The 24,233-nt window shown below is 39.5% G+C and overlaps 1 protein-coding gene across 5 annotated transcripts; it reads right to left on the reverse strand.

Moving 5' to 3' along the window:
* Window positions 1-1,753: 1,753 nt before the first annotated feature.
* Window positions 1,754-23,349, reverse strand: pdxdc1 (pyridoxal-dependent decarboxylase domain containing 1). 5 transcript variants are annotated; one of them, XM_058414065.1, is made up of 24 exons: window positions 23,138-23,349; window positions 19,866-19,936; window positions 18,807-18,875; window positions 18,558-18,632; window positions 17,689-17,838; window positions 17,111-17,300; window positions 16,158-16,226; window positions 15,993-16,071; window positions 14,344-14,428; window positions 14,163-14,211; window positions 13,826-13,927; window positions 13,344-13,469; window positions 12,981-13,031; window positions 12,568-12,612; window positions 10,194-10,254; window positions 9,318-9,388; window positions 8,445-8,550; window positions 7,823-7,994; window positions 6,585-6,703; window positions 5,518-5,639; window positions 5,154-5,246; window positions 4,932-5,028; window positions 3,834-3,932; window positions 1,754-3,712 (listed from the first exon to the last, which is right to left on the reverse strand). In XM_058414065.1, the coding sequence occupies exons 2-24, from the start codon at window positions 19,934-19,936 to the stop codon at window positions 3,504-3,506; spliced, it is 2,310 nt and encodes a 769-aa protein (XP_058270048.1). In that variant the 5' UTR covers window positions 23,138-23,349; the 3' UTR covers window positions 1,754-3,503. The 5 variants fall into 5 exon arrangements, with proteins under 5 accessions (XP_058270048.1, XP_058270023.1, XP_058270013.1 ...); XM_058414040.1 differs by lacking the exon at window positions 23,138-23,349 and adding an exon at window positions 22,180-22,309 and having other exon boundaries at window positions 17,689-17,835; XM_058414030.1 differs by lacking the exon at window positions 23,138-23,349 and adding an exon at window positions 22,180-22,305.
* Window positions 23,350-24,233: the final 884 nt, after the last annotated feature.

Below are 24,233 nucleotides of genomic sequence, written 5' to 3' on the forward strand. Positions count from 1 at the left end.
TGTTGCTATTATTCTGTCTTACTTTAAACATTGCCTTATATCTGCCTTGCACTTTTTGTCTTGGAAGGAAATAAAAAATAATTAATTTAATTAATAAATTAAAGAAAAAAAAAAGATTTGAGTAGTTTTGATGTGGAACATCTGCAGGATCAATATTTAACCCTTTCATTGATAATGTTTTTATGGCAACATATTCAGAAACACATTGATAGATAGATAGATAGGGAAATTTACATAAAAATAGCAAGGCACACATGGAGCTGCTGGAAAGGCTGCCACTTGTGGCAGCGCCGGAAGTAATTATTCTCATATGATAAGTTAATCTCATATATCTAGAATGTCTTTGCATGCTGTAGCATCACAATTTCCCTATCCCTAAAACTAAAAGGCTCGAACCTTTTCCAGCATGACAATGCAGCTGTGCACAAAGCAAGTTCCATGAAGTCACAGTGTGTTAAGGATAGAGCAGAAGAACTTGAGTGTCCTGCACAGAGCCATGACTCTGACTCAACCCCACTGAACACCTTTGGGAAGAAATGGAGCCTCTTCACCTGACAACAGCCTCATCTCTCTAATGCTCTTGTAGCCGAATAAACACTAATCCCTACAAACATTCTCCAACATCTAGTGAAAAGCTTTCCCAGAATTGTGGAGATTATTATAACAGCAAAAGTGGAGTAAAATATATAATAAGAGACCAGGTGTGATGGTCAGGTGTTCACAAACCTTTCTTTATCACTTTTATAATACACTATATTGCCAAATATTTTGGGATGCCTGTCTTTACATGCACATGAATGTAATATGGAGCCATAACAGCTTCAACTCTTCTGGGAAGGCTTTCCACAAGGTTTAGGAGTGTGTTTATGGGAATTTCTGACCATTCCACTAGAAGCACATTTGTGAGGTCAGGCACTGGTGTTGGACGAGAAGGTCTGGCTCGCAGTCTCCACTCTAATTCATCCCAAAGGTGTTCTATGAGGTTGAGGTCAGGACTCTGTGCAGGCCAGTCAAGTTCCTCCACACCAAACTCCCTCATCCATGTCTTTATGGACCTTGCATTGTGCACTGGTGCACAGTCATGTTGGAACAGGAAGGGGTCATCCCCAAACTGTTCCCACAAAGTTGGGAAACTAAACTTTAACGTAGTTAGTAATCTAATTATATAATATACGCAGTAACAGAAAAAGCCATTAGTTCAGCCAGCAGCCCTGTTAAGCCTAGCCTCATAATATAGAAACAAAAGTTGATTAAACATCCACAAACTTTATCCAAAGTGATGTTATTTAGCCAAATGTTTATGTGAGTTACCATTTTAAAGTAATTTGTGAATGAACTTGTGGTGTATTCACTGCTCAAAAGGTTAAATTTGTGAAAGCACTGTTGCTAGGCAACTGAGAAACACAGGCACCGGCGACAAGCTAGCTAACGCCCGATGCTAACAATTTAGGTAGCAACTTAACGCATTTATAAGGACCACGTGAAAGCACAATGAACATAAAAACGAGACAGACATGTCAGGGATATAAACATTTCCCTCAGATATATTGATAAAAGATGAATTTTCGACTCAATTTTAAAATACTAATTACAAACTTGGCATCGAGTTACAATTAGCAACTAGTTAGAACTTAGCATTGAATGCTAAGTCAAATAATATACAGTGGGGGGGGAAACTTCTTAAAGTGGAATAAAACTTAGATGTACTCAGTTTAAAGCAAATACCAAAGACAGAAAATAATGAGTTGACACGTTTTGCTTGGCATCATCGTTTTTATTATAATTTACAGACTTTTGGAAAAGCTTATGTGATTATAAAAACTAATTTCATCTGCTTCTATCACTGTTTGTTCTGCCACAAGAAAGAAACCAAGAAAGAAAGAAGAAAACAACAACTACCAGGATATTTATTGCACCAAATTAAGACAGTGTAGCTGCTTTGAAAGATCATCCAGTCTTAATTTACATTAGCCTTCAAGAAACCACTATACTAATTTACATTAGTCGTTAACCAATACATGTGTAAATGTGATGTAGGTGAAAAATTGACAGGTTTGATCATCATCATCATCTAGAGCTGATCTTTGATCTATTGGTGATATTTTATTGGTGAAAATCCATGTGTTCATACTTCATATGATATTTAGATGCTCTTAGTGAGCGTTAAGAAGACTTAGAGGTTATATGAGCCGACAGAAGGGAACGACTTCATCAGTGGCTTTTTGCGGTGATGGCACAGAAAAACAAATGACTAGTGTACACAACCATGATCACAAACCGTCGGGCCGCTTCACAGTAAACATTAACACACACACACACTTGTTAAATTTCCCATTTAGAGGAAAATAAAAATCCAACAAAGTTCTTCCGTGTCAGTGAGTGCAAAAGAACGACAGTAGATCCTCGAACCTGGCAAAGGATCGGACGTTAAGGATTCTGATTTGGAGTCCGAAGATTTATCATGATTTATCGATCAGTAGAATAAATAAGGATTATTCAGATTAAATTATCTGTACAAAAAAAAGTGCAATAAAGCTGATTATTAGTAGCATTATATTCAATTCTACTTTTAGGAATCATGAGCCTCAGGCTACAAAAAAAATAAAAATAAAAAATAATAAATTTCCCCTCATTTTTTGGCAAAGAAACACCACACAAGTCTTTAAAGCAGCAGTTCAGAGAAAAATTAAATGTACAAAATGTCCTTTGTACCCTAAAGTGTTTTATTCCTCTTATACCACAGCGTTATAAATGACACGTTTTCATGAATTAACTGTGTGTTGATCCAAAGGACATTCAGTACATGTCACTTTTGGCTGAACTGCTCCTTAGCATGTAGCTGAAACCAAACAACTCAACCCCACCATCTACAGTGATAGAAACGTAATATATTTATAATGTAAACGAAATCTGGAACGAATAAAAAAAAAAAAGAAGAGAGAAATATGACGCTGCGTGGCAGTGCACATAATCAGAACGGCTAATATTCACTGAATCACAGAAAACGGACGGTTCTTAACAGAGCAGTGAGTAAAGGAGGTGTGTGAGAGAGAGAGACGATGCGCACTGATGAAATATTCCAGTTGTTCTATTGGTCACACTTCTAGAACAAAGCTTCACTTCCTGTCCTGTGTTCCAATACTGTTCTAACACACGCTCGTCGTCTTCCCCCGGTCGTACGAATGTAATGGGCACGGTAACGCCATTGTGTATTTTTATTGCTCCTGTTTACGCTTCATCCTCCATTTTGAAAGGAAACCGTGTCAGACCTCCTACGGTAATGCCTTCTGGGTAACTTGTGCTCCTTAACGCCTTTACTTCATTTCAGACAATAAAGAAAAAAGTCTTAAGACACGTCCTCAGATTAGAGGAACAGGGGAAGTGGACGAGCGAGTGTTGTTAACAGTATTGGAACGCAGCCCTAGTCTGACTTGGTCAAGGCATCGAGGTTGCGCACTTCACAGTGTACAGCCGCTTTGGCATCTCTGACGGGTTTGACGGTTTTATCTGAGCGAGTCCGACTGCACCTGGCCCTCGGGAACGCGCTGATCCGACGGTACTGCTTCCTGGACGTGCTCCAGAGGTGTCTCAGACTTGCCCGAGAGTGACTGAGGAACTTCTGCCTCTTTGAGAGACTCGTCGAGGTGGCAGACCGAGCTGGTCTCGCTGCAGGACTCTGAACCGACCGTGGAGCGCCGGAACAGCTTTTGTCCTGTCAGTGAAACATTTCACATTGTCATGCGCTTAAGTCTAGATGGGATAATAAATGGGTCTGTAATGAGTGACGCTTGTCTAGAATAAACACAGTTATGGAGTTATTGTGGAAAATGAACCTGTAAGCTGTTTGGCTGGAGATTTTGGCGATTCAGGTAAAGCTTCTTTATTTGTCTGAGTCTTCATGGAGTAAACAGGCTCAGTGCTGTCCAGGGAACCTGCAGGGGGAAAAAGAGGGAGAAAAGAAATAAGTGCCTCTCAAAGACTGATGACTTTCTTTTGTGAACAGTTCATTAACATCGCAGCACATGTTCACGGAAAGCTCACAAGCGCCTGTTTTCTTAACAGTTCTTCAACGTGTAGAGCACAGCAGCTTCTGCTTCTTTAAGAGTGAAGCACCTTCTTTTGGTGAACAGTTCAGGAACAGCACAGCAGCTTGCTTCTGAACAGTTCATGCACAGGACAGTAGATTACTTGTGAACAGTTTAAGAACAGCAGAGACACATAAAAGCACAATCACACACAGGCACAAGCAGAGACGCAAATATACAAACACACAGAGATGCACAGTAACAATCAAACAGTCAAAAACACACACACACACACACACACCTTACGACATGGATACAAACAAACACAGATTCAGAGACCCAGAGACATGAAAAAATACACACACACACACACACACACACACACAGGCAATGGACATGACAGTAGCTTGCTTGTGAACAGTTTGTGTACAGGACAGTAGATTACTTGTAAACAGTTTAAGAACAGCACAGTAGCACGCTTGTGAACAGTTCATGAACACAGCAGTAGCTTGCTTGTGAACAGTTCATGAACAGAACAGTAGCTTGCATGTGAACAGTTCAAGAACAGCACAGTAGCTTCCTTGTGAACAGTTCACTAACAGGACAGTAGCTTGTCTGTGAACAGTTCGTGCTTATTTGTAAGCATATAGCTTATAGTGCTTATAGCTTACTTGTGAACAGTTCATGCACAGGACAGTGGCTTTTCTGTGAACAGTTCATGAGCAACACAGATGCCTAGTTTTTAAATCCATACAGAGTGCAGCAGCTGTAATTTCTTAACCTGTCAATAATATAATGTTCTAAATAATGTTAAATTGAATAAGTAAAAACAATTCCCCAGATTATAAATTACACTAGTCTTTCATTAACTCTGGACACTGATTAATACTGATTAGTGTAGCTCACCTGCTGCTAGGTCGAACGTCCTGCCTTTCACCGAGCCCTGAATCGGAGAGAACCAGTTGAGCACAGAGCTGACGAGAGGAATCTGCCGGAGCACCCCCTGCAGGAGAGAAGAGGAATAACAAGTCACAACAACAAGTAATGAATAATCAGTCAAAAACACACACACACACACACACCCACCCAACCACCCACCCACACACCCCCCCACACCCCCCCCCACACCTCCTCCAAGAGTTTCTCCTCAGTAGCTTTTAGAAGCTGCTGCTCGGCCTCCAGGATTCCCTTCCGCACCACCTCCGTCATGTTCTCTAACAACTACAGACAACAAAAAATTCAACAAAGCAACAAATAAACAAACAACAACAACAACAACAATAATAATAAGTGGAAAAGTAATGGAAAAAAATCAACACATGCAATCCATAATAAATGTAACAAAGATTTACTCAAATAGATTTAATTTTATATTTAAATAAATAATAATGAAATAAATAAATAAGTAATTACTTGACAACAAAGCTCTTTCTGATTCTGATTAATTAACCAATTTTCTTTTTTGTTTTAATGCTGCAAGTGAGTGTGATACCTTCCCGCTCTCCTCGATCTCTCTCCCTGTAGACACGATGGTTTCTACCAACACAGAGATGTCCAGGTCTTCTGACCCCATCCCAACAAACACACAGTCCTTCTCTTCACTGAATTCAGGCCCTGAACACAAGACAAGGGAGTGTTAGTGTTCATACAACACACACACACACACACACTTGATCCAGAGACCAAGAGACATGGATACAAACACACACACGCGCGCCAATAAACAAACACACACACACACCAATAAACAAACACACCAATCCTGAGAGACCCAGAGACACAGATATAAACACACACACACATCCAGAGACACGGATACAAACAAACACAAACACAAACACACACACACACAGAGATCCAGAGACACGGATACAAACACACACAATGCTCCGGAGACCTAGAGATACAGATACAAGCACACACACACACACACACACACACAGATCCTAAGAGACCCAGAGACTAAAACTGTACAAATGTACTCAAAAAATCTACTAAAATTAAAAGAAAATCTAGAAGAAAATGAATAATTTCATTATTCCTTAATTGAATTTCAGTTGAAAATGTAGGTGATGTCATACTGATCCCATTAGAAATGAACAACATATAAAAATAAACAGAAACAAACAAAACTTTGAAATTAATAAGAAGTAGTATTTAATGTGAGTTAGTTCCTGTTGTCACTTGCGTTATTGCAGCTATAAACACTCCCTCCCTCACCAGCGTCCTCTTTACTCTCACTCAAAAAAAAAACTAACAAAACAAAAACAACTAGCAAAAAAAAAAGTCTGGACAAACGATAAAGGTCTAAAGAAGACTTTACTGTACTAACAGTTACGTTAGAATAGATTATTCCGATTATTTAGATCATCCGCCACACGAGTCTCTGTGTTCGTTAGATTCAGTTACAGAAAATGAATCGCTGCCTACTGACCAATCAGAGTGAAGAACACAGCTGCACTGTGGTACTAGTGCTATAGAATGAATAAACTCTGGTGTGAGAATAAAACTGAATAAGCTGTATTATTATTATTATTATTATGATGATGATTAAATGACCTATAGAGAACTCCAGCTCCGTGTCCAGTTCCTTCAGTTTCTTCAGCAGCTCAGCATTGACCTTCTGCACTTCCACTTGTCTCTTCACTTCATCCACGTCCGTCCTCTTCGGCTCGTACCTGCAGACACACACGTTGTTCCATGTGTTAGACGCACTGCATTGTCTACATTAGTGTCAGATAAATAAACACAGTGGAACCTCGGCGTAGGAAGTTAATTGGTTCTGGAGGCGAGTTCTTAAGGTGAAAGTCTGCACTGCGAAACAAATTTTCCCATCAGAAATAATGTAAACGCAGATGATCCGTTCCAGCCGCCCAAAAATATGAGCAATATTCCCAATCTGTACGGCTGCTTACAAAGAACTGACCCAAGCCAAGCATTCCATGTCAAGGCTCCTCACAGGAAGTCATGCCACCAAGCTTGGGCTAAAAATAGAACAGGCCGCCCACGCCACCTATCTGTCAACAAAACAACACCCAAAAAATCACCTAGCTTTTGAAACCATGCTGAAGGCAACGTTGGTGTCGTGGGTTACACTTTCCAAACAGCTTTCACTGACTGAAAAAAGCTGTAAAATTTGTAATCTAGCTTCGGTTAGCTTCGCTTGGCTTCCACTGACGCTAACAAGTTTTGAACAGCTCCCAGATGTATGCGCAACTTAGCCAGCGTTCGGTTCTCAGTTCGTTCGTATGCTGGTGCAAATTTCTTGCAAAATTGTAATCCTTAAGGGGAAAATTCACAAAGGTGGACATTCGTATGCCGAGGTTCCACTATATGTTAAAAAATATCGAACTAATATTTTCAGAAATAAAAGTGTTAATATTTTAGAAGAAATCTCATGGAATTTATTTATGAATTAAATATTATGACATTTGTTATTTGAGGAAAAAAGTCATAATAATGATATAACAAGAATAAAATCATAATATTACACGATTAATCGCAATATTTCAATAATAAAGTTTTACTTCAGTGCTTTTCCTTCAACAGTGCTTTTTCTCCTGACGTATCAGTTGGTCCTTATTTCTATATAAACACGTCTTAAAATTCTAATATTAATCATAGTCTGAAATCTTCTTGAAATATTGTGACAATTTTCCTCAAAAAATTTATTTAATTAATATAAATATAGCTGCCATTTGAATAATATTGAATGTTACAGAGTTTTCTTTATAAAAGGTTTCCATCCCAGTGAATGACCGAACATGACCTATAACGTTATCAGCATGCTCTCTGACCTCACGGCTCCGAGTCCTGCCCAGCTCAAGTCCTCGATGTACGTCAGTGCTGCGTACTGGAGGACTTCCTCTCGGAAATCGTGCCTCAAACGCAGCGTGGAGCTCAGCACAGGGATCAGCTCGGATAACTTGTCCGCCAAAGCCGCTACATCTGCCTGCTGTGTTCCTAAAGCTACACACACACACAGATAGCAGTTGTGTCTTCAAGTTGCTGAATCCATAACTCCATCAACACTTCATCGTTTCCATAGCAACAGCTCACTCAAGAGAACTGGACTCACATGAACAGATTTTAAAAAGCGTGTAAGTTTTCTGTGATGTTTATTTATCACGTATGGAAGGAGTCTCCAGTGTCGGTGCTCTTTAACAGCCGGAGATAAACCTGTACCTTTAATAGTTTCCACATCTTCAGGATTCTCACAAACATAAAAAGCTGAGGTTATACATCCAACATGGACAATCTACAACCTAATGTAACTATAAACGGATAAAAAAGTACTAAGGAGTCATTCGTTAATAATAAACCTTACTCAGAGAAATGCTCATAGAATAGATTTTTGTTGATATTCTCCTCCTGTAGTTTACATTTCATGTGTGTGTGTGTGTGTGTGTGCTCTCTCACCTGCAGCCGTCATGAGAGGGTTAAAGCGCACACACACGCCTTCATCCTCCAGCTCCACCACATCGACGCCGCTCTCAGGGACCAGCAGCGCTAACTGCTCACCCAGCTGGTGATAAAGATATCATTAAAAATAAATAATAGAAAACAGAAATGCTTATTAACTGTTCTTTTTTTTTTTTTTTTTTTTTAAATATTCACTGATAGAACTGATATTATTGTTGTTATTTCCGAACTCTATCCTGATCCTAATAGCTAAAGAAATCAGTAAATCTATGAAAGTGTACAGTGGAACCTCGGCATACGAATGTCCTCCCTTACAAATTTTCGGCTTAAGAATTAAAATTTTGCATCGGCATTTGAAGCATTTTCAGAATACGAATCGAACTGGACACCGGCTAAGTCGAGCGTACATCCGTGAGCCGTTCAAAACATGTTAGCGTCAGTGGAAAGCCGATGGATGTTGCTAATTTATTTTTCATTCAGTGAAAGCTGTTTGGAAAGACTCAACCCACGATACCAACGTTGCCTTCGTTCAAAAGCTAGGTGATTTTTCATGTGTTTTTTTGTTGACAGATTGGTGGCGTGGGTGGTCTGTTCTATTTCTAGCCCAAGCTTGGTGGCACGACTTCCTGTGAGGAGCCTTGACATGGAATGCTTGGCTTGGGTCAGTTCTTTATAAGCAGCCATACAGTTTACATACACTTCAGATTGGTCACATTTTTGGGCGGCTGGAACGGATTATCTGCATTTACATTATTTCTTATGGGAAAATTTGTTTCAATACACATTTTCACCTTAAGAACTCGACCTCCAAAACCAAATAATTCCTATGCTGAGGTTCCACTTGTATATTTGAAGGTGATCTGATCTCACCCATCTGTTCAGAGCGTCCTGTACGTCTCGGTCTCCTCCACTGTATCCCTCCGCTGACCCGCCGCTCGACGCTGTGAACACGTAAACACACACGGCTCAGAAATCACACCTGCTTTAAACGTCGTGTCCACTCGCTGAACATGAACAAGATGACCAGAAGCTCAGAGAATCTGGATCATGAATCAGTGTTCAAAATTGTTTTACTATCATTAAAACAACAACAAAGAGTCGATTCCTTGACAGTTAATCACAACCGGTTTTTCTATCACTTACACTGTTAAACACAATCTTGTTAGCCATAGTTAGGCGAAAAAGAACAAATCATCGCTCATAAAAACGTCTAGTTTAGAAAAAAAAAAAAAAAAACAACAAAAAAAAGAGCAATGATTCATTCAGGAGCCAAAAGAGTCGACTCTGATTCATGAGTCAAATAATCTGACTCACTGAAAAGAACCAGTAATAAGATGATGCCTTTTTTAAACCTCTAAATGTTATTTACAGTAAATTATACTAAATTCTAAAAGAATAACTGTGAGGTTGGATTGTTAAATCAGTGTATAGATTTTATATAGCTATGAACATTCCGAGTTTCAGTATTCGGCGGATTTTTGGGCAACAAATCTGGCTCTTATTGGGTATTTAATAGCATATTTTAAGAGGAAAAAACACCTTCTATCAATCATGCAGACATTTATTTGTCCCAGGGTCTTTATGTACGGATTGTTCCAAAATTATTGGCACCCTTGATAAACGTTATGGCTAAAAAATGTCTTTCTGAAAATATGAGAAAAATATTTGTACACAGTACTTACCAAGGGTGCCAATAATTCTGACTAGTGCCTGAATCCATGTCAATAAAGGAGAAAAACAAATCACCTGAACTTGTATCTTGAGAGAACCTGAACACGACCACTGGAGAACTGAGTTCATCCTCGACCTGCAAACAAGAGAGCGAGGGAGAGAGAGAGAGAGAGAGAGAGAGAGAGAGAGAGAAAGACAGATACAGGAGAAAGAAAAAGAAAGTGCAAACAGGAAAGTAGACAGAAACAGGGACAGAGATACGGAACAAGAAGGGCAAAAAAGAAGAAATCAGGGACAGAAAGATAGAGAGAGAGAGATAGAGAGGGAGAGAGAGAGAGAGAGAAAGAGAGAGAGGGCATCTAACGTATCTTTGTGACACTTAAATATGAGAATGAGACACAGCCGGAGGCCTTGATGTCATGCACTAAGTAGCACCATGTGACCCGTTTGTGAACACACACTCAGGTGTAGGTTTGGAGTCTCAGCCACTTGGATGTGATGTCATGAGATTTAGGTTAGTTGTTAAACTGAGGTGAAACGGGACTGCATGACCTTTGACCTGAAGTCATGCATCACAGCACATCACATCACATCGCTGTTAGAATGTCTATGTGATGCTGGAACCGAAGTCACTGCCTCCATATTCCCAACACACGCACTCCTGCATTATTCTGGAATATCGCTGTATGAGAATTTTCCCACTGAATGTAAACTACGGCCCTGGAGAACTAGACTTTTCTTCAGACCTGGGTGAACACTGCTGATGTTTACTGCTACCTTGTGGAGAATCTCAGTTGGTAAAACATCAGTGAGTGTGTGTGTGTGTGTTTGTCTGCGAGTTAGAGTGAGTGATTGATAGTAAGAGTGAGTGAATTAGAGTCAGTGAGTGTGAGAGAGAGTGACATCTGAATCAGTGAGCCAGTCAGTGAATCAGTGAGTGAGTTAGTGAATCAGTGGGTGAGTCAGTGAATCAGTAAGTTAGTGAATCAGTGAGCGAGTCTGTTAATCAGTGAGTGAGTCAGGGAATCAGTGAGCGAGTCACTGAATCAGTGAGCGAGTCACTGAATCAGTGAGCGAGTGAGTAAATCAATGAGAGCATCAGTGAATCATTGAGTAAGTAATTGAATCAGTGAGTCAATGAATAATTCATTAAGTGCGTGAGTCCGTGAATTACAGTGTGAGTGAATGATTGAGATAAAATGTGTGTGTGTGCGTGTATGAGTCAGTGAATTACAGTGTGAGTGAATGATTGAGATAAAATGTGTGTGTGTGTGTGTGTGTGTGCGCATGAGTGAATTACAGTGTGAATGAGTGATCGAGACGTGTGTGTGTGTGTCACTGAATTACAGTGCGAGTCAGTGATCGAGACGTGTGTGTGTGCGCGCGTATGAGTCAGTGAATTACAGTGTGAATGAGTTAGTAAGTGAGTAAGTCACTGAATAAGTCGGTGATAAATCCGGCCTTTGAGGATTACTAAAGCATAAACTAAATAGAGTTTAGAATTTAAATCTATTCATTAAACAAAATAAATTACAAAACCACTTAAAACATTCAACCTTGGTGTCAAATTCAGAAACTAAACTAAATTCACTTCAACGCTTTTCCCACAGAAGTAAACAGGAAGGTTTGGACACTAGAACATCATACATGACTTCCACATGCTGAAGCTGCCTAAACCTTCGAACACGGGGTCCAGCGCTGATGACCTGCCGGTCATCTGAGCCCCATGAGGTGAACTGTGGGGTTTGTTTTTGTCGATTAAATTGAAATTCCAGGATGTTTTGTGCACATGCCGTAAGCAGCGGTGGACATGGTGAGGGAGTGAGCGGTGGAGGGGAGAAAAAACACAGCGAGCGGAGGGAGCGAGGGAACGAAGGGAACGAGGGTGAATCCCACCTACAATAGAGAGTATGAGAGAGCCCAGCACGTCCCTCAGTGAGGCCGCGGAGAGAGGCGGCACCCGCGAATGAGACACAGCCCCCTGGAACCAAGGCACCCGATTCTCACTAACACACACTACAGAAGAGCTCTGACACACACACACAGTTCATACACTCCACACACACTCTGTATTAAGGGGTGTGATGGTTCCATATAGCATTAAACAAACCAATAACTTTAGTTAACTAGCTGCACTTATTTACCTAAAATTCATAACACACGTGAATGCATATTTGCCATACGGTTAACTCTGAAGCGTGAAATGTATCTATAAATGGACAAAAATGTCTCTTTCTTTAATAAATACAACTGATTGGGTAGTGATGGGATTCATAATCCGCTTCAGCACTGATCGATTGTTGATTATTTTCCCAGAACTGCACATCCCTAAGTGTGTTTTTTTTCTCCCCCCTTATATAACACTTTCGCAAATTTAATATCAAAACAAAAATGTACCATCGCACCCCTACACACACACACACACACACACACACACATAGCTCTTTACCATACTCAAAGCCTCCAGGAGAGAGATCTCACTGTCAAGGACATCCTGATGAAGAAAGGGCTCCGTTTGAATCAAGTCTTTTACGCTTTTTAAGGATATTCCTTTAAACGTCGACTTTGATACGCTTACTCACACACACACACAGTCTCTTGGTTTAATGTTTTACTGTCAAAACGTAATGAGGACAATAAAAATTTGATCTCAAGTCAATCTGATGTTGCGAGTAGCCAATAATCTCGTCGATAGTTTACTTTTATAGATAATTTAACAGTCGGTAATTTAATAAACTGTATTTTCACGTTCTCATCGTGTCAATTTGGGAATCTGTGGGTAAATTTTAACGTGTGTGTCGCTGTAAATCTCACAGAGGCTTTGCCAAAACGCCAAAATGCTATAAAAGTGCTTTCACTTACCGATGTCTTTATGGAGGCCAAAGACTTCAGCCGTGCCAGGAGCTGCTGACTCTGCAGAAACACAAGACAAAATTGTTTTAAATACATAAAATGTCTTTCTCTTCATCTGGAAACACTCCTCGTTTAAACAGAGACTCGAGCCTTTAATGAACACTCAGGAAATGTGCCTCCTGGCTCCGGCACTGAGGAAGAAAACAGGGCTGAAACAGATTTCATCTATTTTTTGGTGTCAGCTGATCAGCCAATCATTAAAGGTTTATGCCTTCACTAATTTGCATAAAACTGAAGTCAAGTGTTACAGGTCTGTTTCTGGAACTGCACCTGCTATAGATAAAGTGTGTGTGTGTGTGTGTACGCACTCACCAGCTGCAAGGCGTGTTGTATCTTCTCTACAATCCCATCGTGTCCGAGATATTGCAACGAAAGCCAGAGAGGAAGAGCCCGAAGTTTCTCCACTGGATGGCTGGAAGTGAGACCTGCTGCTAGAGACTGAGGGAGGGAGGGAGGGAGAGAGAGAGAAGGAAAGTGGGGGAGAGAGAGAGAGAAAGAGAAGGAGGGAGACAGAGTGAGAGGGAAGGAAAGAGAAGAAAAGAGAGAGAGAGAAGGAAAGGGAGAGAGAAGAAAAGAGAAGGAAAAAGAGAGAGAGAAGGAAAGGGGGAGAGAGAGAGAGAAGGAAAGAGAGAGAAGACTAGTTTATAACTAGACAGCTTTCAATCTTTCGTGTCAGGATTAACTTACAAAAAATGTCCATATATCCTTATAATCAGAGCCTTGTGATTGGATGAAATTTAAAGTTTATTCGTGATTAGCCCCGCCCACATCAGACTAAACAGGAGCATGCTCACCAGTGCAGGATCCTCGTGTCTGTACAGAGTCGCAGCCGGAACAGCAGGAAGCCCGAGCCACGGGCCTGGGGTCAACGTCATACTGTCACTCTTAGTGGCTGCCTGAACACACACACACACACACACACACACACACATACATACAGTTACATACACAGGCACAAACACACACACCCACAGTTACAAACACACAAGAACACACACAAACACACAAGAACATGAACATGCACAAACACACACACACACACAGCCAGATACACAGACACAATCATAATGACTTCATAACAATACCAACTGTAGCTTGAAAAAAATTGAAAGAAACCATCACTCAGCGTACCGTGACTGCAGAGGAGGTGTTACCAAGCACCAGGGTTGCCAGATTGACACTAAAAGTGACGGAAAAGTAAATAATGAAAGTCAATGTGAAACTGTTAGTACTTGAGCATGTTTCTGTGAGAAATAAACGACTCGTCGATGTAAAAATAGAGCAGAAACAACACCGACACCCTGATACACACCCTTCCACATGGAGCCACACACTGTACTGAACACACAGCTCCTTCAGACGACTCAGTTTGTCCGTATGACCCGCACCGGGAGTTCCTGAAAAACACCACCACAAATAATAAACATTAAAACTAATATTTATACAGATTTTCTGAAAAATCCTGTTATATGGGTAATGTTAGTCTACATCTGTACAGATAACTTTACACCAGAGACCTGCTGAATTCTCACATCAGTTTTTAGTCAGATGAGGCCTTAATTTCCTGTAACAGCAGCAGTGATGATTTATTTAAGCCTGTGGCTAACAGAAAGCAGGCTTATTTTCACAACTTGATCATTTAGTGAATAAAGAGAGAGTGTAAAGGACCAGGCTGCGTCTCTGCAACTCTTGTAGGTCATTAGCAAAAATGCTGAGGTGTTTCACATTCCTCAAGCTGATAAGGAAAGGCAGCAGAGAAGATATTTTTCCTTTATTTATTTATTTATTTTTAAGAATGGGTTTTTCCGCATATCAAAATCGTAGCATGAAATGAAGCAATTCTTCTGTCATTAAACTTATTTTAGGGCATTTAATGACAGCTTTGTTATTTAAACTGATACTGTATGATCAAGCTACACTATAAGGCCTGTCAAAAGTTTTGGGACATCCCTCCAATTCATTGAATTCAGGGGTTTGGTTCGGCCCCTTAGTTCCAGTGAAAGGAACTCTTAATGCTTCAGCTTCATACCATTTTGGACAATTTCATGCTCCCAACTTTGTGGGAACAGTTTGGGGATGACCCCTTCCTGTTCCAACATGACTTCACACCAGTGCACAAAGCAAGGTCCATAATGGAGGAACTTGACTGGCCTGCACGGGACTGAGTCCGGACCTCAACACCTTTGGGATGAATTAGAGCGGAGACTGTGAGCCAGACCTTCTCATCCAACATCAGTGCCTGACCTCACAAATGCGTTTCTTCTAGAGGAATGGTCAAAAATTCCCATAAACACACTCCTAAACCTTGTGGAAAGCCTTCCCAGAAGAGTTGAAGCTGTTATAGCTGTAAAGGGCGGGACAACTCCATATTACATTCATGTGCATGTAAAGACAGACGTCCCAAAACTTTTGTCAATATAGTGTAGCTAGGTAATGAATTTAAGATTTAATATAGTTGCTAGTATGAGTTCTACAGTGACAAATGCTGATATAAGAAATATCTCAAAATATTGGTTTAAGAGCATGATCTTGAATCATTTAGGCACAAGAGAATTAAGTGGCTGAGAAAACCTCCTTTACAGTCCAGAAAGCTTGTTTATGTTCACATAAGCTTCTTGTCATATTAGAGATACTCAAACGCCCTTCCACTCCACCTACACAACTTCAAGCTGAAATGAGTAAACAATCACAACCAGATCGTTTCTATATAGCGAAAATTTGCGCTAATGCTAACTCTAGTTGTACTACTGTAGGTATTAGGGGGCGGAGTTTAATGCACACAGCCAGGAATGGGTCATATAACATTCTGAATCCTATTCAACTCCACCTATTTAACCACCAGAGAACTAAATCTGTATCTGAGACCTAAACCTGTATCTGCTTAACAACTAGCAAGATATCACCCTTTTAGACTAAACAGATGATAGTTATTCACAAACTTCAAGCTCAAACACAACTCACCAGCGTTAGCTACCAGAAGCAGAGGAAGTTTCCCAGCCTCGATGTCCTCTTTGATAAGCTTGTCCAGCAAGGCCACATCCTGTGAGAACAAGACATGTAAAAATGCAAATATAACAAAATTTCAAGCAGGAGATAATCCACGTTGAAGAAAAGCCAGATTCTGACCATTTGGTGCTGAGAGCCGAACATGGTGTTGCACGGCACGGTGCAGATGCTGGACAGAGGCAGACCCAACTGTAAACATTAAAAAATAAATTAAATTAAATATATAATATAAAGGCATTTCCATTTAACAGTAAAAGTATTAGTATTAGTACTAGTATTAGTAGTTGCTGTACTAACAATAGTACTAGCAGTTGTAGTAGTTACACTGGCAGCAGTAATAGAAGTAGTTTTAGGAATAAAAATAATCAGCAGTAGTAATAGTAGCAGTAACAGTAGCTGTAGTTGGAATCATCGGTAATAATAGTAATAGTAATAACAGTATTAGTGGTAGTATTAGTTGTAGTAATTGTTGTAGAAGTAGTAATAGCAGTATTAGTTGTAGTAATTGTAGAAGTAGTAACAGCAGTATTGTATTAGTGGTAGTAAAAACAACACCTGAATTCAATGATTTGGAGGGGTGTCCCAAAACTTTTGCCAATATAGTCTACATTACAGCACAGTGAAATTCTTTCTTTGTACATGCCAACTTTAAAGGTTAGGGTCAGAGCGTAGGGTCAGCCATGACACAGTGCCCCCTGGAGCGTTAAGGGGGTTTAGGGCCTAGATTGGCAGTGCTAGGGCTTAAACCCTGATCCTCTGATCAACAACTCAAAGCATTGACCGCTTGAGCCACTACTGCCCCATAGCAGTAGGGGTAAGAGCACTAGTAATAGCACTTATAGTGATAATAGTCGGTGTGTTAATAGTAGCTGCTGTTGTATCAGGATCAGTGTTTTAATTATATAGTAGAAAGAAGCAATAGTTGGATCAGTTTTATTACTATTATTATTATTATTATTATTATTAGTTGTAGTAATAACAGTATTATTAGCAGTATTAGTGTTAGTAATAGCTTTGTGTTTGTTGTTCTTGTCGTGTTTGCCTTCAGGCTCTTGATGTTTGCAGTGTGTTACCTGGCTGCACAGGTGCTCTCCCAGCCCTGACCTGCACGCTGCACTCAGGTAAATAACCGGCGCTCTGACGCTGAACACACCGAAGCCGTCCGTAGCGTACTCATCGTAGCGAGTGTGAATGACCAGCCGACACACCTTCAGCAGCCCGTCTCGCTCGTCCTCGTGGTAATACGCCGAGCCGTTCTCGTACCTGCGACATCACACACACAGAGTTTTTCCACATTACAGCATTACATTTATTTTATTGACATAGGCTGAAAGTCATAAATAAAAATACACAAAAAATAATTAGTCTAAAATATAATAATAATAAATATAATAATAATAATTTAATGTAGAATGACTAAAATAATAAATAAATTAAACTAATTAAATGACTAAATTGTTATCAAATGATGATTTTTATTTTCATAAAAATAATAATACTGATAATAAATTATGATTTAATAATTATTATTTTTAATTTTAAAAAATATATATGAGTGATTAAATGCTAACAAAAATGTGCCTCATGACATTACTTCAGTTTATAGCTACACAAAAATAAACCAAAGGATGATGATGATGATGAAGCATACCGGAAAAGTCTGCAGAGCCAGAGCGTGGTGTCTGAGAGGATGCGTGTGGTCAGTTTTCTCACACGTTCTTTATCCAGGATGGAGATGTAAGCAGCCAGGCTGTGACCCAGTAAAGCCATGTGACCCTGCTCTCCAACACACTGCATCCTGCTGAGGAAGCGCACACACACGCACACATACACACACAGACACAGAGTTTATAAGCCAAAACAAACAGTGAAATGTTTATCATTAATTGCCTTATCATCGCTTCGGCTCCTGTGCTGTGTGTTTTTCCTTATAGTGGAGATAGAGAGGTGTGTGCAGATAGGGCAGGGACACAGATAGAGGTGGTGTGTGTGTGTGTGTGCATTCGTGCGTGTGTGGAGCAGGGACAAAGATAGAGGGTGTGTGTGTGTTTGTGTGTGTGTATGTGTATTTGTGGATGGAGCAGGGACAGAGACAAAGTATGTGTGAGCATGTGTGTGGATATGGCAGGGATAGAGATGGAGAGTGTGTGTGTGTGTATGTGTGTGTGTATGAAGCAAAGACAAAGATGGCGCGTGTGTGTGCGTGTGTGTGTAACAGGCACAGATGTAGAGGATGTGTGGATGTGTGTGTGTGGACCAGGGACAGATGGTGTGTGTGTGTGGATGTGGCAGGGACAGAGATGATGTGTGTGTGTTTTCGTTTGTGTGGATTTGGCAGGTACAGAGATGGAGAGAGTGTATGTGAGTGTGGTTTTGACAGAGAAAGAGATGGAGTGTGTTTGTGTGTGTATATTTGTGGATGGAGCAGGGACAGAGAAAGAGGGTGTGTGTGTGTGTGAGTGTGTGTGTTTGTCTCTGCATTCATCTTTCCAGTCAGTGCTGAATGAACGAGAATCTTACCGGTGTCCCTGTTTGTCCTCGTCATCATGCATCAAGTTCTGAACGAGCTGCAGAATCGTCACGAAGTTCTGACCGCTAAAACATCAAACACACACACAGAGAAATCAGACAGAGCACAGAGGACAAACCCACTGACCCGAGACCAACAACCCACAGCCATTAATTCCTCAGAGAACAGACCGGAACGTCATCGACATTAAGAGACGCGAGTAACCGAGGATGAAACTTTCACAGCTCAGGAACACTTACTCTCCCTGTAGAGGTCCTGGGATGTCTCTCCAGCTGAGCTGCCGTCTCTCTGAGTCCTGACACGTCTCTCTGAGAGACACAAACAATAACAAAAATAAACTTTACTCACATGTTCCTAAACCTGCCGCTGATGTCGTAGCTGCTGTAAGTTTAGTTATATGATGCTTTAATTATATTATGAAAGAACTACGATTGCCGAGAAGCACTAAACAGAATAACAAATCTGGAAACACAAAGCGGAAAAGTTCGTAATTAGTTTACGAACGTAATTCTAACCTCTGAATGGATGAGACATCTGTCACTCAGGATAACCAGGAAACTATTCACAAACTAGACCTACCTTTTATGCTTTATCTGAATTGTTGTTTTCTGATTTATTTTGTTTTTTGTTCTGTTAAATTATTTACATATATTATTATTTTATTTTTTTCGTATTTTATTTTCGTATTTGTTAATTTTTTTTTTTTTATTTCCGGATTTGTTATTTTATTTTTGGATTTGTTCATTTATTTTGTTTTATTTTGTTTTGGGATTTGTTATTTTGTTTTCTGATTTATTTTTATTTTTGGATTTGTTATTTTGTTTTCTGATTTATTTTTGGACTTGTTATTTTATTTTTATTTTCAGATTTGTTATCTTATTTTTGGATTTGCCATTTTGTTTTCAAATTTGTTATTTTTTAAAATATATTTTGTTATTTTATTTTCGGATTTGTTATTTTTGTTATTTATTTATTTTATTCTGTTATTTATTTTCAGATTTGTTATTTTATTTTCGGATTTGTTATTTTATTTTCTGAATTCTTATTTTTTGTAATTTATTTTGTTATTTTGTTTTCGGATTTGTTACTTTTATTTATTTAATTTTGTTTTCGGATTTGTTTTTTTATTTATTTTGTTATACTGTTTTTGGATTTGTTATTTTTATTTATTCATTTAGTTAGTTTTCGGATTTGTTTTTTTATTTATTTTGTTATTGTGTTTTCGGATCTGTTATTGTCTTTTGCATTTCACCGTAAAAAACTATTCAATTCTTCCAAAAAATAAGGGGCAGTCTTACAGCTGACCACTCTCCAGAATCTTCATGGCGTCAGAGAGGTGATTCCCCATTTCAGCCAGCGTGGGATCCATCTGTAATCACACATACACACACACACACACACACACACACACAGCTCCACTTTAGTCATTACTATGAGATGTGTGATGCTGAATGTGAAATATTTATTTAAACTTATTCACTTAGCATAAATATCATAGGTTTTCTATACAGATATCTGAGAAAATCTAAACAAGGTTACTCAATATAATTCTCTTTGTCAGTGTGTTATAATACACACACACACAGAGGGGGTACAAACTTTCGCTCTCAGTTGCTGGGATTTAAGGTAAAGAACAGTTACTGATTGGCAGAATCCAGCTGTTTACCAGATGCTGTAATGGGAACACATTACACACACTGGAACGCCTGTTCCATACACACACACACTACATCTATGGCCCTGTTCCATACATACACACACACACTACATCTATAGCCCTGTTCCATACATACACACACACACTACATCTATGGCCCTGTTCCATACATACACACACACACTACATCTATAGCCCTGTTCCATACATACACACACACACTACATCTATGGCCCTGTTCCATACATACACACACACACTACATCTATGGCCCTGCTCCATACACACACACACACACACTACATCTATGGCCCTGTTCCATACACACACACACTACATCTATGGCCCTGTTCCATACATACACACACACACTACATCTATGGCCCTGCTCCATACACACACACTCTCTTTCTCTTGATTTCTGCTCCTGCTCTACAAATGCACACACTCTCTCTCTCTCAATCTCTGCACCGCTCCACACACACACACACACACACACACACACTTCATACACATACATAACACACACACACTCATTTACATTCCTACACTAACATACACATTCTCTCTCTCTTTCTCTCACCCTCTCTCTCTCTCCCTCTCCCTCTCTCTCTCTCTCTCTCTCTCTCTCTCTCACACACACACAAAACTGCTCAGTTTGTCAAGAAACCTCAATTCTCTTCAGTCTTGAGGATGTCAGAAAACTTACAGATGTTCCTCTGACCAAAAACCAACCATAACATCCGTCCCTGTGAAGGAGCCGTTACCATAGAAACGATAAGCTATCAGAGCCACCGCATCGACATAAACCTGCAAGTTGCAGCTTCACCGCATTCACAGAAAATCAATCAACATCTTCCACGATACAGCCGAGAAGATCATTTATTATATTCAGATATATTTTGGACTTAATATATATTATTATTTCCATAATATATAAACCATGTGCAAAGGACAATAATGAATCACCTGACCTCACCTACGCTGCACTAAAGCCACAAGGCCCAGGTTACAGGAAAGGAGAGAGAGAGAGAGAGAGAGAGTGAGTAAGAGAGAGAGAGAGAGAGAGAGAAAAGTGGTTACACCAGAAAGCAAACCACAATTCAGTGGGAAGGAGTGGCTGTGTAAAGGACAGAGAACAAACATCAACCAGGATCATCTTCACGAACCAGAAACAAAGACAACGGTCATGGTTTCTATTTAAAAAAAAAAGAAAAAAGAAAGACCTAGTTTAGTTTTTCAGCTTAATCACGACATACAACGTTAGGGGTCCAAGCACCAAAAGTCGAAATACTCTGAACCTCAGGATATTATTAAAAAAATTATTAAAAATAAATCTAGATATAAATTATGAAGTTTAGTTCTGTCCTGTTCCAACATGACTGTGCACCAGTGCACATAAGCAAGGTCCATGAAGACATGGATGAGCAATTTTAGGCCAAAACTGGGACTGGGAAGTTAGGAGTGTGTTTATGGGAATTTTTGACCATTCCTCTAGAAGCGCATTTGTGAGGTCAGGCGCTGATGTTGGATGAGAAGGTCTGACTCACAGTCTCCGCTCTAATTCATCCCAAAGGTGTTCTGTGGGGTTGAGGTCAGGACTTAGGACAGTCAAGTTCCTCCACACCAAACTCACTCATCCATGTCTTTATGGACCTTGCTTTGGTCACTGGTGTGCAGTCATGTTGGAAAAGGAAGGGGTCATCCCCAAACTGTTCCCACAAAGCATGAAACTGTCCAAAATGTCTTGGTATTAAGCTGAAGCATTAAGAGTTCCTTTCACTGGAACTAAGGGAAGAAGCCTCTTATCAAACACTGCAGATTAAACAGATTTGAGCTGGATGTTAATAACAGGTGATTCCAACTGCAGTTGAGTTTCTGAATAACTGATTAAACTTTAGCCAATCAGCTTTCAGCCGGCATTCCAATCAACCACCGGTGTTACCTTTACAAACCTTCATCAGTGGATTCATCTGATGTTTGTTTATCGGTCTGTTGGATTTGGTATAAACTGGACACCGAAGCTGATATTTACGATGCCCCTGAAGATCGCTACTTATACTGTAGCTAAGACGAGACATCCTGCTTGCATCCAAAAAAATCCAGTTTAGTTTTCCAAAACACAGGTCAAGCCAGTCAAAAACGGTTGAAGATGTCCATCAGCTGGTGAGTACTTGAGTTACATGAATAAACCGAGCAATCTGAGATATCTCACTTCCAGAAAACTTTTTAATCCTGATCAGGGGTCAAGGTGAATTCGAAGCAAGAATCATGGTGTCATTCGTGAATACACCCTGGACGGGAGGTCAATCCACTGCAGGACACCATGAAGACAGATATGGCCAATCCACCACACAAGCCATGTTTGTTCAAGGAAACCGAAGACCCCAGATAGACACGTGGAGAAGATGAGTAGAAACCTGACGGACACTAAGCCGAGGTCAGGGTTCAAACCTGGAGCTGTGAGGCTACCCGCTCGACTAGTTCAGGCTATACTAGCACAGGTTGACTAGCTTGGCCTGTGTTTTAGTAGCCAAGCAGGATTTTTCAGCAGGGTGTGCAGACCTCTGTCATAATCTTCCAGTCTAGATCTTATTGCTTCATTTTTCATTTTATAAACAAATACCGACAGAAAGGGCCCTCTGTGACGTCACTCATCACGGTATCATGAATCATATGATTATATCGCACACCATCGAGACCCCCCCCATCCACTCCCCCCCACCCTCATCCCTCCCGGATACTACTCCATAAAGCCGAGATTGAGATAACATTACACAATTATAACACAACACACATGCACACATCTAGCTCCCTCTCTCTCTCTCTCTCTTTCTGGGTCTCTCTTCCTTAGCTACCTGCATGCTAATCTAATCTAATCCACTGTAAATCAGGGCTGCATTCATTTCATACCTTTCAGAATCAGACCTTCTTCGGCAGCGTGACGAATAAATAAAGTCAGGACTCTCCTCTTCCTTTAGTCTCGGTTTGAAAAAATAGATATATAACGTAAAATAAATAAAAAAAAGATCCAAACTATTCTTAGCTCTTCTCTCTCTCTCTTCTCTCTCTCTGCTAATTTGTGTAGAGAAATTTTAACCCTACTTCCTGCTGTGCTGGCAGCGGTGACGTCACGTGCGTCGAGGACGCGCCCCCCGAGGCGCGCTCCCGTCACAAATGTACACATAAGCAATTTTTTTTTGTTTTGTTGGATGTTTGTTTTAAACACATTAAAGGCTTAAAGAACAGTTTTTGTTCATATCAGAAAATTATACGAATAAAAATAAACAATTTTGCTTTAAAAATTACGTTCTAAAAACGCACGAACTCATTATAATATGCTAATTAGTTCACCGATTATTAGGTAGGCGCCAATTTGCATATCACAAAATAAAATATATATAAAGTTCTTCGGGAGACTCTTTTGTTCTGTGTTTCATGATATGCAAAATATTTTTTACTCACCATATCACAATAAAAGCTAATCGCTGAAATGCAATATTTTTATTAAAAAAAAGAAAAATCATTTAAATGTATTATATTATGCAGATTAGTTCAGCTGACGACTAAATGTAGGCTAATTTGCATATTTTGTTAATTTGATTTATTTTTTTTAAATAAATGCAAATTTGCATATCACAAAAACTAATTTCAAATTTCAATTTTTTGGCTCTAATAATTAGAGGATTTTTTATGTCTTTAAATTTGATGTTTTTAGGCCAGTTCTCATGCCCTAAAAATGCTTTTATTATTATTTAAATCACAATAAAATCTAACCATTAAAATGAAGCATAAAAAGTAATATTTGCATATCAAAATAATGGCATTTACACAGAATGTTTTTTTTTTGTTTTATTCTGATCTTTGGGCACCCCCCAATAATTAATTAATTAATTAATTAATTAATTGTTGATGTTGTTATTAATTAATTCATTAGTCAATTAATTATATTTATTTATTTATTTATTTATTTATTTATTTTTATTTTTATTTTTATTTTTATTTTTAT

This window comes from Hemibagrus wyckioides, linkage group LG02 (genome assembly GCF_019097595.1).
Source record: "Hemibagrus wyckioides isolate EC202008001 linkage group LG02, SWU_Hwy_1.0, whole genome shotgun sequence".
In the NCBI taxonomy this organism is placed as follows: domain Eukaryota; kingdom Metazoa; phylum Chordata; class Actinopteri; order Siluriformes; family Bagridae; genus Hemibagrus; species Hemibagrus wyckioides.